The sequence below is a fragment of the Talaromyces amestolkiae genome, assembly GCF_001896365.1.
Source record: "Talaromyces amestolkiae strain CIB chromosome Unknown scaffold3.1, whole genome shotgun sequence".
Classification (NCBI taxonomy): domain Eukaryota; kingdom Fungi; phylum Ascomycota; class Eurotiomycetes; order Eurotiales; family Trichocomaceae; genus Talaromyces; species Talaromyces amestolkiae.
Window position 1 is genome coordinate 1383200 of NW_024468039.1, and position 18874 is coordinate 1402073.

Below are 18874 nucleotides of genomic sequence, written 5' to 3' on the forward strand. Positions count from 1 at the left end.
AGAAGTCATATCTTCATTTTCATTTCCATGTCACAAGAAATCGTTCAATGCATGCTAACTAAAAATACAAAACCCCTTCAATTCATGACCCATTGCACGCCAAATCTGGTGAATACAGTAGCCAGATGATATCATTTCGTCAAATAATTTAAACCTGGAAGGTGTTTACGAAGCCACCGCCGTTCATTACGTTGCGATCACCCTGGCGCTCGCGGTTCTATCATGGCCAACGTTAGCATAATTGAAAAATAACTCTTCAAAGAGAAAGAGAAAGGGAATGACGTACGGTAGTTTCCTGAATTTCACCCTTCTCCAAGATCTGTTGCACCACATCCTCGTCCCGAGTTGTGCCGAATTCGTTCTCGAGCATGGCTTTGCTCGCGCCGTCGAGGATGCCTTGAGCTCCTTGCCTATTCGCCTTTGTTAGCACATCCTCTCTTGTGTTTGAATTTTGAAAAGGGACATAGGACATACTTGTGAGTAACAAAGACCTTCCAGCCAGACACGACCTGTGCTAGAGGGACGGTGCGGTCTTTGCGCCACTGATGGGCGGCGGCGACGTCGTCGATGAAGATGACAAAGTCGTCGGCTTTGCCATGGTAGAAGACTTTGGTGACTTGATCGTTTCCGSGAGCCATGTTGATGTTTGGGGTTGTGTGTATGTGTGTGGTAGTAGTTGTGTATGGAGTCTAAGTAGTCGTTGTTGGAGCTATTTCTCGGATAATGTATGAGATAGATGGATGTGGTAAAGGATCACGAGACTGTTGATGTTGTAGGTGTAAAAGTAGTTGAGAAGAAACGAAAGACACGGGTTATATACTCGACGATGACGGCGATGATGTATGCCAACGTCGACGTCATCGGGCCCGCTCGCTGCGGATCTCCCCAGGGACCCGCCGTCGCTCATTCTCCCTTCATCACTAGATTCACTACTAATTATTATTATTATCATCGCTGAAACTATTTCCTTTGTTGAATGACTCAATTGGCCTGGTGCTAACGATAATCAGCTCTGTCATGAGGCTTTTCTGTTTCGAGCGTACTGCAGAGCCTAGCTAATACTATATAGTACAGCGTTTCCAAGTCAACAGCTCACTCCAGTATCAATTACGTCGTCTATCAGCCAGGACCCACTCCTCGCATTCATCCATCCCCTTCTAGAGCTTGCTCTCCATACTCATCAGGTCACCTCTCTTGTTATATCCAAATAGCCGACTATTGACGGTGGCAGCCATCTCTTCCACAGCACCCGAGGCTTGTTACTAGTCTTGGCCACATTACCTTCCTCGATACCATTGTCAGAAGTAGATCTGGTCTTCCTCTGTCGATTGGAGCCGAAACCCGTCTTTGTAGCCATTAGCTTCTCATCCTCCATCAGATCCCTTGACTTGCATAACGCTTCACAAGGTACTTTTGATGTGGTAGCTTTCTCCGAACCCATACCCCCGTGTTGTCCATCGTCCCCTTGTTCTAGGCTGCCAACAAGAGATATTGATGTAGCTTTACTGAGAGATGAGGAGCGTCTGCTGTGAAAAACACCTCGAATAGACAACCCCCGCATGACAGTTTTTCCCACCATAGTCTGGCTCATATACTCACCCCGTCCCAGAGTCATCCCCGGATATGGAAGCAGCTCCTGGCTGTAAATACTCGAAATGTTACGCTCAAGTTTGATCCGATGCGATCTTGCAGGTATTAGGACGGTCGGTGCAAATGCAGCTTCTTTGGCAAGCGAGTGGGAGCGCAAAGGTTCTGCTTCTTGGAGTAATCTAACCTCGGTATCGTAGATAGGATTATGCGTCTTTCTAATCGTCACTTGGTTCTGTTGGATTCGCACAGGACGTGGCGACGAAATTCGAAGAGAGCCTCGTCGCTTGAGGAGTAATGACTGACCATCGGATTCCAGTGGCTGCAACGCCATGCATACACAAGAAAACCGTCGTGGCTCTAAGGATATATTTGGCACCTCATTAGGCGGCATGACGGATGCTTTCAGAGTTTCAGTCTTCCAGCCACGCTCCTCTGCTGATGAGGAAGCGCTAAAGATAAATTCGTAGTGCTTCTGATTGTACTGGAAGATAACTTTCCATGTAAATGGGGTATCCAAGCAAGCAAGCCCTAGCAACGATGTCAACCATTGAATATGTTGAGGTTGCAAAGGAGCTCACCTTGTCCGTTCATTGAACCGTCAACGGTCATATCCGATAGGTAGATGGATGCAATGAGAGCCAGCCTACGTGAGTCGCTTCCGGGTTTAGCCAGAATCATGTAGCCTGGAAACAATATACACGCTAGGTACTGTCCTGTGATGCCACTGGGCAACTGATAAACCACATGAAGAACTCCACAGAGAATAAGGGGTCCCAATTCTTGGTAAACGTTCTCGAGAGCATTCTTCGAACGTCAGCTATGTAAACGCCATGAAGATTCGATTGACTAACCTGATCACCGTAGTCTAGCCGCTCATGTAAAGATATGGTCTTTTTGATCCGAATACGCAGGTTAGGGTCTCCAACAACAGTGTTGATACGGTCGATTGCCTGCGTATTCTTCTCTAAGACTTTTTTAATCCCCGAGTATGTCAGGGGATAGGCGGTCTCCGGGACAGTTCTCAGCAACTCGGTCAGAAGAAGTTGATACTTGCAGACTCGTTGCACCGGCTACTTAGAATGTCAATGATCGCTACAAGTACAAGGCTCGACATACTTACCTTAGCAATGAGGTCGTCCAGCGTCATTGCTTTCTTCTGATTCTCTTTCCTCTTTTGCGTTGAGTGTACGGACTTTTGCAAAGCTTCGATACCTTCGGTCCAGAATCCATCGGCTGGGTGGCTTTGTCGAAGAAGAGTGAGGTCTTCGGAAAGCACGTCGTACGATCTGATGAAAGCTTCGTAGAGGTGGAACTTGGCAGTCTATCGCCGTCAGAAAGGCAAAAGACATGAGGAAGGATAACAATTACCAATTTGTCGATCTCTTTCGCAACCAACAAAGCCTCGGATGGATCCGCGCCCTCTTTTCCAATTCGAGAGTTTATTCGCCGTCTCGCCAACAGGGACTGATTCTGAAACTTTTGCAGAATGGTGGACTTCCGAAGTGGGCTGCCATTCAGCCAGGCTTCTGCTGATTGTGGGCTAACGGATTCCAATTGCTTCTTGAAGGCATCGTGCATGTCATACAATTGCTGCAAGTCGCGCAGTATAGCCGGTCTCATCGTGAGATAAGTGGACAAAATCTAACACACAATCAGCGCCCCGAACAGACGTTTCGTTTCGAGGAACTCACCTGTACTACAGTTCGCAATCCATCAACATAATTTAACTCCGAGGTATATATCTCATGCAGCACATGTCGACGTCTGATGGCCATGACCTTACTCACCTGCGTTATCGCATCGTAGATACTGGACCGTGTGCTCTCCATCGATTGCCTCGATACTGCCATACTGTTGCTAGTGATCGTGTTCGTTCTCGACCTAGGGACGCTGGAGGGTGGTACACTCATGCTGGCCGTTTTCATGGTTCCCAAGATCGACGCTGTTCCACCAGATACCTGATCCCAGAATCTCTTGTTGCTAAGTGTCGAAGCGATATCTTCCCGGTCAACTGACGGTCCATCAAACCATCCATCGACGTAGGTCTCTGGCTGGTAGCCTCGTTTCTTCAACCGAAGGCTGTCGACCCATTTTGACCATGGATAGGTTGCACTGGACTCAACCGAGGGGGCAAGCGGAAGATAACCTGAGGGGGGAGAATGCAGCAATTCGCAAGACTCTGTCTCTGCGTCAGAGTCGAACTCTTCGAGTGTCTGTTCCTCTTTCTCCCCATCTGTGATGGCTGGATCTTCTGTGCATTCAGACATTTTTCGAAGGTGGAGATATTTGCTATAGATACCTCAGATACATGGGTTAAGAAAAGATGAGTATCCTTCCAGCAATTCAGCGAACATTGTCAAGTTCTCTTTGACGAGGTAGGGAGAAATAACAGGATGACATCCATGGGTAATGTGCAGAAGGAAGCAGCTAGAGCACTACTAGGGAAGGCACGATGGTGGCTTCACCTTTGTCTTGCACAATACCTAGGTAGAAATACCCATTAATCCTGCGAACAGAATTAAAATTATTATTGTGGACTGATTCCTGCCATTAAGAGCAATCTCTTAAATATATCTGTCTTTGTTCCAGAGTTACACCTTGCTTTCAGTATTTCACTGAATGTAGGTGAATTCTGTTGAAAGTTGACCATACATATTCACATCTTGAGTTTGTAGTTGAAAATCCATGGCCGCTCCTGATAAATTCCAGTCCAGGTCGCTGTAGTTCATCCTCAACAACAAAAAAAAAAAAATCATGTTTCCCAAGGAATTCCCAATCCGCCAATCGAGACCGAGTAGTTGAATGTCGCCTTCGTGGTGCTGCTTGCCTGTGATGCTGCGGCAGGTTACCTAACAATTCCATTTTGTATGGGACCGTTTTGTGCCTGCCGTCTGGACTCCGCCACTTCCCCATCAGAGCTTCCACTTGCTATCATCACCGTTGATTCAACGGTAATGCATCCACAAATATCGACAAGACCTTCCTGATAAAGGAGTTACGATGAACAGAGATATCCATGCGCCAACTGTCCCCTCCGGTCCGACGACCGCGGGGACAGGCTTCCGAGACTTGTCCAAGTTATCGATGGTTGAGCTTATGACTGAGAAGGACCGCATCGAAGCAGAACTATCGGCTTACAGTAGCGTGTTGACATCTGTAAGATTTTTATGCTTAGCTTTGAATTTCTCATCTTTGGTCGCATACTGATCCAACTTCATGTCTAGCAAGGTGTTACTATGGATACGAGTCTGACAACGTTTGACGGATTTCCTCGCGACGATATCGATGTGGCACAAAGTATGATTACCTTGATCAACCGACGAGAATATAACCTGACTTTTTGATAAATAGTCCGTACGACGCGCGCACGAATTATCCACCTCCGAAACGATCACAAAGAGGTCATGAAACATCTCGAGAAGGGCCTACACGCACATTTTGAGGCTCTACAACAGGCGCAAGCTTCTACGATACCCACCACATCTACACCTGCCCAACAACAGAATGGTACACACGCCACACAAAATGGAATAATCGAAACACCTTTCGCACGAGTAAACAGCGTCGCGTCTGGCAGCCCCGCCGATCAAGCTGGCTTGAAAGCTGGAGATATCATCCGGAGTTTCGGGACGGTCAACTGGGTGAACCACGAGCGGTTGACAAAGGTTGGAGAGGTTGTGCAGCAGAATGAAGGGGTAAGAATGTCTCGTCTTCCACTAGGTCAAGTTGCGCTGACAGGTAGCGATTCTAGCGTCCTCTTGTAGTGAAGGTGTCGCGAACAAATGAATCAGGTCAGGGTACTCGCGAATTGAGTGTCAGTCTGACACCGCGTCGGAACTGGGGGGGTCGTGGTCTTTTGGGCTGTCACTTGGTGCCTTTATGATGGGTTTATGAGACAAGAAATTAAAACGATTTATGAAACATCATTGTCGGAGTTCTGGAGCGATCTGGCATAGTATACAAGGACATGCGGATGGATTTTGGCGCATATGCTGGACACTTAAACAGTGAATCGCAAAATCGATTATTGTCATGACAATCAGGCTAGAGCGATATTGGTGCCAAATGGTCAGTGCTGTCGGCAAGCCTGGCCAGCCTTAACCGACGTCATTGGCTTTGTTCCGCCTTGATGACAGCAAAGGCTGCCCAAGCAAAGACTAATATGCTATAGAAATCGTCATATGGTACAACAGTACATGTCCTTGTATGGCATCAATGCGATATTATGTCGGGGAGTTGGGTCGCCCTGTATTTCCACTCTAGCAAAATGGACCCCGCCAATCGATTTGTATAGAGTCGAAAATTGGGCCTTATTCAAGTTGTAGATTGTAATAAAGAATCAGGCAATGTCCCGCGACCTCTTAAAATGAAGATCAATGAGTTCTTTCACTGTAATAAAACTGCCTCTTTAATAGTATGAGTGCGCCTAGTGGGGCTCTGATGGCAGAGGGGCAAAAATTGTTTACGCATCACGTGACTCTGCCTGTTGTTGTGGTCACCGCCCTGGCAAAGTCGAAAATTCCATCCCCAAAAGGAATACCGACGATTTTCTCTTCTCCCTCCCCTTCCCAAAAAACATCATCAACCCTTGCTTCCACGGGCTCTGTGACACGCTCCGGATTTTTTCCTATCGTCTTGAATTAATCCGCATCGCTTGATTTTGCACACAAGATTTTGCGGTCCTCAGATCTTGTGTTGTTGTTTATTTTTTCAGTTTCTTCACCCCTCTCACGTCATCAAACATGGCCGAACAAATTCCCACCTTTAAGCTTGTCCTTGTCGGCGACGGTGGTACTGGAAAGGCAAGTCATCTGGAGATACGATCTGCATATCACGAACCATCGAATCGTGTTGCTATCATACGAGATTTGTCGATGCGATAATCGCGTGACCCCGCATTCTGCTCGATTCCCTTGATTCCCATCTACATCCTAGCGACATCCTCCGTCAATATCGATATCACCATCATCATCGCTATTTGCGTATCCGAACACCTTACTAACTACGAGCTGAATAGACTACTTTCGTCAAGCGCCACTTGACTGGAGAATTCGAGAAGAAGTACATCGCGACTCTGGGTGTGGAAGTTCACCCTCTTGGGTTCACCACCGTATGTTCGCCCTAAAAAAATAAAGTTATTAGGACCAGATGGCTGACTCCACGCAGAACTTGGGACCTATTCAGTTCGATGTCTGGGACACTGCTGGTCAGGAGAAGTTCGGCGGTCTTCGTGATGGATACTACATCAACGGCCAGTGCGGTATTATCATGTTCGACGTGACCTCCCGTATTACCTACAAGAACGTCCCCAACTGGCACCGTACGTCTTTCACTTTCTTTGCTTCTGGCTCGTCACGTACTAACGAATTGATAGGTGACTTGGTCCGAGTCTGCGAGAACATTCCCATCGTTCTCTGCGGTAACAAGGTCGACGTCAAGGAGCGCAAGGTCAAGGCTAAGACCATCACATTCCACCGCAAGAAGAACCTCCAATACTACGATATTTCTGCGAAGTCCAACTACAACTTCGAGAAGCCTTTCTTGTGGCTCGCTCGTAAGCTTGTTGGTAACCAGACTTTGGTCCGTCTTCCCGCTTTAGGATTCTAAAACTTGAATCAATGCTAATACTAGATATATAGGAATTCGTCGCCGCTCCCGCCTTGGCTCCTCCCGAAGTCCAGGTCGACCCCGAAGTTATGGCCAAGTACCAGCAGGAACTCACAGATGCCGCTGCTCAACCTCTGCCCGATGAAGAGGACGCCGACCTTTAGACTATTGACGGATTGATTTCGCGAATCTCCTTCCCTTGAATCGTCAGATTGTTTTGGTCTCGTTCTTTTCTTAAAAATGCCCTCCTACCCACCCCTCTGTGTTATGCCATAAATGAATGCCAGTCAGTGCTTAGTTGCACAAGAAATCGAATTTGCAATGCAAAGTAGAATATAATTGTTTAACCTACCTACCTCATCCCATGATATTTGGTTTTACATGTTAGGAAGATTAGGAAACGTATTAAAAGACCCCCGAAATCGAATCCCATTCTGTTTAGTATCTGCTTACGAGCAGCTGACAATAATAACAAAACGTCATTGGTCTAAATATTCCCGAAAGAGCAATGCACTGAAGCGCCGAGGGGGATAAAACATAAGAAACGAACTTGAAAGAATAAAGAGAGAAGCCCGCCCCCGTACCATTCCGTAGCAAGCCATACCATACCATACCATAATGCGCCTCGTTTTAGTTCTTCTAGGGTATCAAACAAATCAAGACGTGCGACAATTGCTCCTCCGGACATTTAAAAGAAAACAAAATTTCCCCTAGGGTGTTAAAATTTTAGACAAGAATCGAAATGAAAGAAAGTGAAGGAGAGAGACTTCGAGATGATACAGTCTCTATTGCACATTCTATATCTCCAGTCAGTACATGGCGATTTTGCAAAATGAAAATAGGGAAGGGGAAGGGGACTCACGAAAAGAAACTTCAGCTCTCTAACCCCCAATCTACTAATCTGACTCGCCGCATGCTCATCTAGCGCGCCCTCAATGACCTCCCTCTTCTTATCCTGCAACTCTAGTATGCGATCTTCGACCGTATTCTCAACTAGGATCCTGTGCACCTGCACGGGACGGATTTGGCCGAGTCGATGCGCGCGATCGATGGCTTGCTCTTCAATGTAGGGATTCCAAAAGGGATCGAAGATGATAACTTGCGAAGCCGCGACTAGATTGAGGCCGGCGTTACCAGCCTTCAAGGAGACGAGCATAATATCGCAGTCTGGTTTATCCGAAAACTCGAGGACGGACTCATTACGATCGCGAGGATTCATGCTACCATCATAACGGCGATATTTCCATCCGCGACGATTAATGGGAACTTCCAGCAGATCCAACAACGACGTAAACTGGCTGAAGATGATAGTCTTTTCGCCTTTTCCAGAACCCTTGATTTCTTCCAAAATTTCGACGGCCTTTTCGATCTTGGCGCTTGTCATCCAGTTCTTTTCCAGGCGTTTGAAGTATTTGCGTTTGGCAGATGCGTTGCGTTGACCTTCGCGGCGGAGGACAGCGAGGGTCTTTTTCTTCTTTTCCTTGCTCTTGCCTTTGCCCTTGGCTTTGGACACTTTCGGCTTCGGCTTGCTCTTCGATTTAGGCTTGTAGTCAGAGTCATCGTGCTTCTTCTTTGAGACCTTGTTGTCATCGTCACAATTATCATCTTCGTCGTAATTATCAGGAACAATGAAACCGTCAAGGTCGGAGTCCTCATCATCATCTTCATCGTCGTCTTCATCGTCGCTGTCGTCATTCGAATCAGAGTCAGAGTCTTCCGGACTAGCAGCAATTTCTGGAAGCTCTTCGCCATCAATGGCTAGTTCGGGGAAATGAACTTTCCTGAAGGAAGAATAATCCGTGACCTTTTTAGGATCAACCTTGCCGCGACAATTGGGACATTTGGCGTCGGTCGATCCGTCTACTCCTTGCTGGACGGCGAGAGCAGGATCTGATATCCTAGCAAAGCATTCAGCACAAGTAGCGTGACCGCAAGGAAAGAAAACGACTGCATTCTGGACGGCATCGATGCAGACAGGACATTCAAGAGGCGGATCCTCTCTGAGACGTCGCACGACATCAGGACTGAAGTGCTTCGCATTCTCAGTAAAGTCAGCCTGCTCTGTAATGCCGGAGATATCCACGCTCAAATCTCGGATCAGATGAGGGTGGCAACAAGCTTGGCGCAGGCGAAGCAATAGCACAAGAATGCTGGAATAGTTCTTCCCAATAGAGTTCGCCTTGAGATACTTGTTGAACTGGATCTGCGTCTTGCTTTCTAAGGAGTCGTACAGCTGCTGTTCGTCCTCACTAAAGACTGCATGAATTTTTTCAGTTGTGCGTGGTGGCAGCTGAATAAGAGGTTTGCCGTCTAACTTGGAGAATTTCGTCCGGCGAAGGAGAATAGCTTTGAGCACAACGCGGAGTTGTACCAGAGCCTTTTCTCGATCTGCTTTGCTTGAGCCTTTCAGAGGTCGTGTAAAAGTCTGTGATCAATTAGTAGATAGATCTAAACAAGGCGCCGTCAGGATTTACTCACCGAGCTGAACAGTGACAAACTGTTGTATGGTCCAATCCTCAAGAATCGAAGAAGTGAATGTAGCTCATGGACACCGTTCATCATGGGGGTGCCACTCATACACCATCTATAAGTAGCGTTAAGAGAGCAACAAGCAAGGGCAGCCCTTGTGTTTCGATTCTTGATACACTGTGCCTCGTCAATAATAACACGGTACCATGTGCTATCAGGCCCAAGAAGTGGAAGACCGCGGGCTTCTGCAACCAGATTGTTATTGTTCTGTGCGAATCGCCTCATATCATCGAACTGCTCCCTCTTCTTTAGTTCGGTACCCATGCTACCAAATGTAGTCAAGACCACATCGTAGCGTTTCAGCTTATCGAAACCAGTCTTGCGCTTTTCACCGTGAAGAATGAAAACGCTGAGTTTGTGTTCTGGCTTGATTAGCCTCTCTATTTCTCGTTTCCATTGCTGCATCAAGGCTACAGGCGCAATGATCAGTGTAGTCTTTCGTGATGGATCCGTGGATGGTCGAGCGACGACCAACGACAAAGCCTGCACGGTTTTTCCGAGACCCATGTCATCAGCCAGAATGCCACCCTTGTTTTGGCCTTCCTCCATGGCTTTCATCCACGCCAGCCCTAGCTTCTGATGTTCAAAGAGCGGAAAGTTCAATTGTTCAGGTGTCGTCTCTCGGGTTATATCGAAATCAGGCCGGAGACCCTCTAATAAGGACTTGAGTTCCTGGTTTGCCTGCTTGCCGTCAACGGTTTCGTCCCTACAAATATTAGTCCACGGTCAAAGGTTTGTAATTATGTGTCTACTAACTCAACGTTCATCCATGGCGGTACAGCAGGCATTTCAATCATATTTTGCATCCATGTCTTAGGAGAGCGACCGATGGGCGAGTAGTCTAGCGCGGAATTCCGGTTCAACATTTCTGAGCCATATCTACCAACACCGGTCCCCATGCTTGTTTTGGTCTTCTTGCTAGTCAAAATCGGAACCCGGCCGTTCCCATAGAAATCATCAGCCCCAATTTCAGCAAAATCCTCATCTTCATCACTGCTATCAATGACCTGATAGCCAGATGGAGCTCCCAGTGTTGGGTATTGAGGTTGTTGGGATGGAAAACCGAATGAAGGTCCATTAGAAGGATACTGGAAAGAGGAGGGATGGCCGAAACCTGTCGTACCAAAGGCTGGCTGATCGCGAGAAGACGATGGTGCCGTTGGTTTCTGCATGAATGGAGACTGCGTGTTCAACAGTGGCTTGAGAGGATTCGCACTGTACTCTGGCTTGACAGGATTCGTACTGCTGGAGAAATATGCGTTGTATGGCTCTGGCTGAGAAGGCTGAAAAGGCTCTGCTTGCTTGGAGGGCACGTACGAGAGCTCCTCTTCAAACGATTCTTGAAGACGTCTAGCAAATTCTTCGTCCTTAAGTTCCTGTAGACGACGCTCTTCCAGCCATTTTTCCGCCTCGTATTGTCCCTCCCGGAAGTCTATGTCATCGTCTTGAAAGTAGTCATTGAGGGGTTCGTAATCGTGTCTCGACGAGCTGGAACCGGAGGGGCCAGTTAGAGCTGGAGACCTCGAGTGGCGGGAGCGAGCTCGCTTGGAAACTGGAGAACCAGAATAGTCGCCAATATCAGAGGGATTAAGATTGCGCTTGCGCTGAGGGGTATCACGATGCGGTAAAGAGAATGTGGCACCATCATCGTCGTGGCCTTTGTGGACTCCTGACTCTTGAGGCGATCCTGCCCCATCATATTGAAATGTACCTCGAGATCTGGAGTCTGACGGGTGTGTACCAGGAGGATTGTATGGCACCCCTCGACGCTCAGCCAACTTTCTTTCGAGATCCATCACTGTCGCTTGGAGCTCTTCTCTTTCCTCTAGCTCGTCAGGGCGGGTTTCGATGAGGCTTTCGAGAAGGGCTTTGTTCAGATCAAGCTCGTCGATGATGTCCTCGATGGACATGTCGTCGGAGAAGGAAGCCATGATGCGAGCTTTTATGGGTTTTCCAGCGGCGAGGCGGCGTAGACTTGCTGGCAGGACCAGCCCGGTAAAAAATGCGACGAGGCTCGAGATCGGAGTTAGCGGTCGAATCGCGGGCGCTGCTCGGTGGAAGTTCAGATAGATATTGTCTCCTTTGTGTCGTTGGCGGTCCTGCCCTTCCTCGCACTCTGCCGGTCTGGAAAAAACCTCGTCTGACTTGCCTTTTGCCCCAAGATTATCACGTCACGGTTCTGCTTCCACGCGGTGGTGGGGCATCTTTTCGCCGAGAGATCGTGGCTAGCGCTGCTCTGATTGGATGAGATGGCTGTCCCTGGCAACGAAAAAATTATCCCATTTAATCCTGAAGAGGCATAGCGTGTAAAACTGATATCGTTTGTCTCTCTCTCTCTCTCTCTCTCTCTCTCTCTTCCGTAATCAGTATGAGTAGCACGATGAAAGATTGCAAATGACTGAGGTAAAAGTGAAGTGATACAGAGGCTGATGTGAGGCTCCAGGCTCACTTGAAGAACTTTAATCCAGAACTTCGAGCATCCTCCGAAGGAAATGCTCAATCTGATGCACTAAATATGTGTTAGAATGAGTATAGGGCAGCGTATATCCGCATATGCCCCATGCTGCCTCGGAAATGGAATGCTTGATTGATCCGCTGCAACATTGGCCCTCGCAGTTTGTATTATGAAACATAAATAACGGAATTATCAGCCCTTCATTGGTGCAAAAGGCGGCCAGATTGTGTCAATACCACACACATACCAGGGACAGCTGGGTTCTCCGCAGTCGCTAACCGCGTCCAGCCTAGGCCAGCGTCAGCCACGATTGCTTACACGGCGTACGGAGCAAGCCCTGCCAATGTGTCTCATCTTCTTAATAAGGGGGACTTCCTGCCGCGATGCTTTCGAGGCATTTCACAGCATACCCCGACACACTCCTTCTTCGCACCTGACGCTCATTTTTGATGTAGTACGCAATTGACCGGCGACTTATTTGCACGATATCCTCCTTCTTTGTCTGTCTCTGATTCTTCTGTTTACAAGGAAGTACACGTCGCCAAATCACTGTAGTCCCTCGTTCCAACACGCTCACTCGCTCAACTGCGCTTCTAACTTCTGAACGTCTTTCGCATCACCGCCATACACATCTTTATTCCTTCATTTCTACAGCAAGCATGGATATGATTACGAATCTCTACCGACGGGCCTGCGACGAGTCCGACCCTAATTCCGCAGCATGCGCCAAACCCACCAGCCAGATTCTTCTCAATGCTGTCCCAGCGGCCATCGTCGGAGCGTTAGTATTTTTTGGGGAAAATTTGATTGCATGGAAATCTAAATTGAATCTAGTATGCTCGTTATTGCCGGGATCGTCTTCTTCTTCATCGCCAGAAAACGACGCAGACAGTTCGTGGCCGAAGCAGCAAAAGAACGTGAGTCTTTTGAAATTGAAATCTATGAGCCTACCGCAAACAATCGCAACCGCAACCACAACCCCGCCGCCTATGCCGACCCCTTCAATGATCCGCATGGATTGAGTCGCGACCCCGATTACAACGAGTTTTCTTTGGCACCACCCCAATCCCGACGAGACCATTCCCCTTCCAGATCCTCCGTCGCGACCGAGTCAACATATGCACCCCACCCAGATATGTCGGCGCCGCCACCAGCATACCATGAGGGCAGTGTTGGCGCTTCAGTGAGGAGACCAAGCGATAACAAAGTATGAGAGAGGGCGGAATGAGGTGATTTCCCATGGAGTTTCCGGGTGATTGAGACGCGGGTTCGTCTCTGCTAAAGGCATCATCTCTTTGCATGTACTGCGTGTATATTAGTAGTATACCAATATATATCATTCAATTTGATTTATATCAGCGTTGATCAGTCCTTAATAGCAAATAAGTCATATGCTGTATCATCGCCAAGAAGTGACAGACACTGTTAGCGCTGGCAATCAGGTGGAACGGCGGGGGCGGGKAAAAAAGCTACGCTGATTGGTCAATCTACCTTCGCGCTCAAGGTCGACGACGACGTCAAAGAATCCCAGCGTTAGCAACTCCATGTGAATAGGATCACCCTTTTAGTTATCCCAACTGGTCGATTTTATAAGCGCTCTATCTGCAGGACCTATTTCAATCTTATCGTTCCATCACACGTCTGTCTCCAATACCTGTCTGTTCTCAATTCCACCGTCATCACTGACCAAATGCTTAGTACTGCCTAGGGCTTCGCTTCTACACCACGGCTTTTGCCAACATGGCTTCCTAGAGGCAGATCTACCTACTACTTCTAACAGACTCTGAATCACACCCGGGCTTTATACCGTCATCAAACTACGATCGATAGCCTTTCCTCACCTACTGCGAACTCATGAAGACCGAAATGCGAGTGGCAGAACCGTACTGGCTGCAGAGGCAGATGTCAAGACACATCGAACAGTCAGACAGCGACGAGAACAACAGCAGTGGAACAACGACAAGCAGCGACTCCAAACGTCCTCCTATACCGCGTTTATCCCCCAAATCACGCTCGTTGTCTGATGCTGCCAAACACGGGGCTTTGCAGCCATCAGCATTACGGGACTTTCCACCTTCTTCCAAAGATGACATAGGACTTACACACACCACCACCAATAAAACAAACAGTCCGTCAACACCACAAAAGACATCACAGCCACGTCTGTCGACTCTGAATGGCCTTTCTCTTCAACTTCCGCCACAGTCTACTCCATCCTTCTCTACACCTTCTGCGAACCGAATACCTCTCTCTCCAAAACTTGATGCTGCGCCAATTTATGGCTCSCCAGCATCAGCGATTCCTCGCCGCTCACGAGGTCTAGACTTCGCCCGTGCCTGTACGAATCTACATCATTCTACTCTCGCTGAATCGTCACCCGATTCATCACCCAACGTGGGTGGCCGTGGTGTCAATATCCCTCAACGACGAGGGGGTACTTCATCCGCATTCGGCTCACCTGGCACAAGCCTTACCCAGCCATCAGGTATTGGGTCAGCAAATCAAACAACAATGTCCAGCTCACTCTCTAGCGTGAACATGCTCGAATCTGATACCAGTAGCAGCGAAGAAGACGATGACGAGCCAATGAACGGTGACCGTGATGAGATGATGATAACTACTACACCGCAAGCGAGCAAAATGCACAATGGGTTTTTGTCCAATCCTTTTGGAGGCGCAGTCCCAAGTCCAGGAAATGACTGGATGGGTACTTATTCTTCCGCAGCTACCAGTCTGGCCAGTTTCCAACGGGCACGGTTTCGCAAGTCACGAAACAGTCGTCATAGTTCCAGCAGTGCTAGCGGGAATAGCAACAAGCCTAGCCCGGGACCATTATCTCCGCCAGTATTAAAAAGTATTGAGGTATCGAATGGAGGGTATTTTGCGCGTGAAATGTCCAAAAGTGCTTTGCAGTCACGTCGGGAAAGCCTGAGTCTTGGTACTGGAGATCTCCAGCTGTCCGATTTGAGCGACGATGGCGAAGCTCGTGCATTCCGAGCAGACAGCCCTGGGGCAAATGCAGAAACTGGTCCACGGGGAGTGGTTCGTCGTGCTGTTACTCGACGAGGAAATCTACTTGTAAGCTCAGACCTTTCCAAGCTTCTATTGCATTTAACTGACTTATCTAGCCCAAAACTAAGACCTTCGCTCGTATTCGTGCGGCTTTGATGGAAGAGAGCGCACCTCTTGATACGGAAGCAAAGAAAGAAGCGGAAGTCATCCGTCAAGTTCGTGAAAGCGATCCAAGCGAGACAAAAGCACCTAGCTTTCCACTAGAGCAACTGGAAGAACTCACTTCTACCACCTCAGTATCTGAAAATCCAAGCAGGAGTGTCCCCGAAACTGCCTTTTCCAATCAAGCCTCATTGAATTCAGGAGGCACTAAATTCTGGGAGACATTCGATGGCCGGTACCGCACCCCACCACCTCCAGGTCGCTTATCAACGCAGTCTTCCGTCATGAGTGAAGACACAAACATGGACACACCAGTATCAAATATCGGACGAGAAGGCCGCTGGCGATCACCAACACCGCAAGCAGTCACATCGGCATTAGCAACTGAAATCCGTCGCAAACGTCGTCGCGACGATGGTTTTGATGCTGAATCATTCAAGCGCCGAGCCGTGTCACCTGGTATGAGTGTTCAGAGTAGCCCTGTCCTGCAATCAACCGCCAAAGACAGTAACGGCCTCAACGGATCATGGATCATCCCTTCCAAAGCCGCATCAGCGTTGTTGACGGAGCAAACACACAGCTCTTCAAGCAACTCAACGCCGACTGGAATCAAGCGAATTGGTCTGCAGGGCATAAACGAGACGCATGATGGATTGATGAATATGAGTATTGAGTAATTAATGACTTCTTCTTTTCAAAACTGGGACTATTGGGCGAACGCGGTTGGTCAGGGAGTATGGCTTTCCTTCCTTTCTTCTTTCTATGCACATATACCCTTTTACCCTTTTATATGTTTAGCGCTACGGATGAGTTATGATATTCTAAATTTCGGTTTCTTCTTGATGAATTGCAAGATAGGCTCAGTGTTGTATTTTTTGTATCGTACCGCCATCAAAATACCGTATCGTACTTTCAAAACACATACAAAACATGGACCGTAGGCAACGTCATTACGTACCATACGAGCGTTAAATCGCGCTAGGCGCACGAACACTTCCTAATTCAGCTTAAGGTCTCGGATTTAGCAGCCATCATACTAAGGCTTACCTTATCCATCCTCCACCAGAAACTCGAAATTGACGTAGACTTCTATTTTCTTCAGACAGCAACAATAATGCATGTGAAGATTTGATAGAAACTCAATTTATTATGCCTATCGGACAAGCAGACCGCCGGCTGAGAAGACGGCGATGTGTATATTGCCAGCGTGAACATGCAAAGGTATTTCTTTCTGGCCAGCCATCATGAACAGAATGCAACTCATTAAAAGCATGAAGTAACTAATTGACAGTGTGACGGCGCTCGACCATGCTCAACATGCCTCAAGCGAGGCACGACATGCACCTCCTCCCTACAACCCTCCAAATTCAACATAGTCTCCTATCAACACCCTTCCATAGTCCACCATTTCATGCCCATGGACCAACCACTAATAGACACCAACACGCAATACATCTCCTTTTTCTTTGACCTTGTAACTTCCTCTGTTTCTCCTTTTATTCAACTATTCTCATTTGCGTCCATCGGCAAACTGCTTCACACAAATGAACTGGTGCAGGATACAGTCAACCTCGTTGGCAAAGCGTATGTTTCGCAAGGGTCGTATGGCAGCACATCCTGGGAACCGACTTCGCGACTCAAGTATGATTCACGAAAATTACTTGCGAGGCTGAGAGTGAATATGCTCAGACTTCTCAAAGCGCCGTCGACGACACCGCAGGATTCGACGGGTTCGTTGGTAGCGGCGTGTTTGTTGCAGTTTGTTGAGTTGTTGTTGTATGATAGTGGGAGTACGTGGGGGTCGCTGGTGTATCAGGTTTTGTCGACGGTTTCGCCAAAAGATGATTCCGCGCCTGGTGGTGACGACTACTTCTCGTCTCTGAATCGTCGATTGCGCCTGTTTCTGAGAACCAGTGGTGCGCTCTGGGCGATATGTTTCGATCATGATTGTTTCTGGAGCACCTCGGAGCAGAAAATGCCTGACACTTTACCGCCGGAGCAGGATTTATCAGTAAATAATATGCTGGATAAGGTGGATAGACAGTGGGACGATATGGCATCAGCTCTAGAAGAGAGTGGGAAACTACAATACAAGTAAGTCTTCCACTTACAGACAGTGGTTCGCGAACTCACGTTTCCTAGACTGCTACTCTGGATCAAAGACTCTGTACATACAACACCAGACGCTACTATAGATGCTCTACATAGACTCAATGGCATCGAACTCGTCACTCGCGCAACCCACATGCAACAACGAATCATCTCCACCATCGTCCTCTACTCAACCTCCTACTCCGAAGACATATTCTGCCGCTCCTTATTGCCATACTACTACTGGCTCCTCACAAGCCTGTCTCACCTTTTCACGCATCCATCTTGGCAGACTCTCGCCATCCCACTACCCGTCATGCCTCAATCTCTCGCCCGTCAACAGGCCGAACGAGCCTTTGAGTATGTCGAGAGGAACATACACTCTTATAAGCTGGAGGCCGTCGCCTATGCTCCGATTCTGCACGTAGTTGCGCAACAAATCTCGGTGGATAATAGGGAACGTGATAGAGTGCTGGCTGTCGTGGAATCGATTAGGTCGAGTGGTTATTCGGTCGCTGATAGTTTGGAGAAGGATTTGCAGTGTCATTGGGCGGGAATGGAGACGAGGTTTTCCTGTAGAGATGGTATGTAGACAAGTAGATATAAATGAACTACAGTATCAGCTTTCTGTCAAGTGCTGCAAACAGCAATTTTGTAAAATATACTTAATGGAAGACTTTACCACTAACACGAAGCGGCAATGAGAAAGATATAGGGTGGAAATCGCTTGTCATATTGGTCTGTCTAATCAATATTTCTGTGGACGATAATATGCATAATCTAATATATAGTCCAAGCTAGAGAAATCGTTGGTTCATCGGATCGGCCAAAGATCCTCCGTTAGAATTGCCGTTGGCGGTGTACGTGTTGACGGCGCCTACGATGAGATCAGATATGGTAATGTAGCCCCAATTTGCACCATCAATTCTGTCTAGCCCTGTGGGCGCAGTGAAGTAAATCGGGTTGCACTCTGGTGGTGGCGGATCACAATCAACGCAATTGATACTATCGATTTTCGCCGTGCTGTCACTAGGCAGCCCTTCCAATCCCCGTCAGGATGGACCAGATAGTAAAGGTTATTGTTAAAGCATGCATAGGTGGCTTGTTGGGTATCTACAGTCATATACTCAGTCAATGGATTCTGAGTACCGCACGAGTAACCCGAGTCAAGAACAAATGCCGAAGTGCCGGAGAGCGTCCACGCGACTGGAATTGAAAAGCCGAAAAAGGCTTTACCAATATAGCCACCCAAATCATCCGTCCCTTGAGTTGTAGCGTTATACTCTCCTAATGGAGCGCCATCCATACCCGCAACAAAATTACTGTTGGCAACCAAGGTTGTGAGCAGGTCGACGGCCGACTCCGATCCATTGAACAACAGATAGAGCTGGTCTGCAGCCATGTCAGCCCAACCCTTGATTACCGAAC

The 18874-nt window shown here is 47.9% G+C and overlaps 6 protein-coding genes across 6 annotated transcripts; 3 read left to right on the plus strand and 3 right to left on the minus strand.

Moving 5' to 3' along the window:
• Positions 1-148: 148 nt before the first annotated feature.
• BHQ10_002494 (uncharacterized protein) lies at positions 149-638 on the minus strand (the record flags this gene model as incomplete). The annotated part of the gene is made up of 3 exons (XM_040874646.1): positions 149-217; positions 287-410; positions 475-638. The coding sequence occupies 3 exons, from the start codon at positions 636-638 to the stop codon at positions 149-151; spliced, it is 357 nt and encodes a 118-aa protein (XP_040730999.1).
• Positions 639-1180: 542 nt separating this feature from the next.
• On the minus strand, positions 1181-3857 carry BHQ10_002495 (uncharacterized protein; the record flags this gene model as incomplete). Its single annotated transcript, XM_040874647.1, has 6 exons — positions 1181-2118; positions 2169-2394; positions 2442-2660; positions 2711-2911; positions 2959-3231; positions 3282-3857. 6 exons carry the CDS (start codon positions 3855-3857, stop codon positions 1181-1183), a joined length of 2433 nt encoding a protein of 810 aa, XP_040731000.1.
• A 733-nt stretch (positions 3858-4590) lies between these two features.
• BHQ10_002496 (uncharacterized protein) lies at positions 4591-7361 on the plus strand (the record flags this gene model as incomplete). The annotated part of the gene is made up of 7 exons (XM_040874648.1): positions 4591-4746; positions 4815-4887; positions 4942-5285; positions 6608-6700; positions 6757-6910; positions 6965-7170; positions 7230-7361. 7 exons carry the CDS (start codon positions 4591-4593, stop codon positions 7359-7361), a joined length of 1158 nt encoding a protein of 385 aa, XP_040731001.1.
• A 621-nt stretch (positions 7362-7982) lies between these two features.
• Positions 7983-11657, minus strand: BHQ10_002497 (uncharacterized protein; the record flags this gene model as incomplete). Its single annotated transcript, XM_040874649.1, has 4 exons — positions 7983-7994; positions 8060-9622; positions 9676-10432; positions 10483-11657. 4 exons carry the CDS (start codon positions 11655-11657, stop codon positions 7983-7985), a joined length of 3507 nt encoding a protein of 1168 aa, XP_040731002.1.
• Positions 11658-12840: 1183 nt separating this feature from the next.
• Positions 12841-16032, plus strand: BHQ10_002498 (uncharacterized protein; the record flags this gene model as incomplete). Its single annotated transcript, XM_040874650.1, has 4 exons — positions 12841-12962; positions 13016-13388; positions 14012-15259; positions 15310-16032. The coding sequence occupies 4 exons, from the start codon at positions 12841-12843 to the stop codon at positions 16030-16032; spliced, it is 2466 nt and encodes an 821-aa protein (XP_040731003.1).
• A 740-nt stretch (positions 16033-16772) lies between these two features.
• Positions 16773-18038, plus strand: BHQ10_002499 (uncharacterized protein; the record flags this gene model as incomplete). Its single annotated transcript, XM_040874651.1, has 2 exons — positions 16773-17449; positions 17498-18038. The coding sequence occupies 2 exons, from the start codon at positions 16773-16775 to the stop codon at positions 18036-18038; spliced, it is 1218 nt and encodes a 405-aa protein (XP_040731004.1).
• Between the last annotated feature and the right edge of the window lie 836 nt (positions 18039-18874).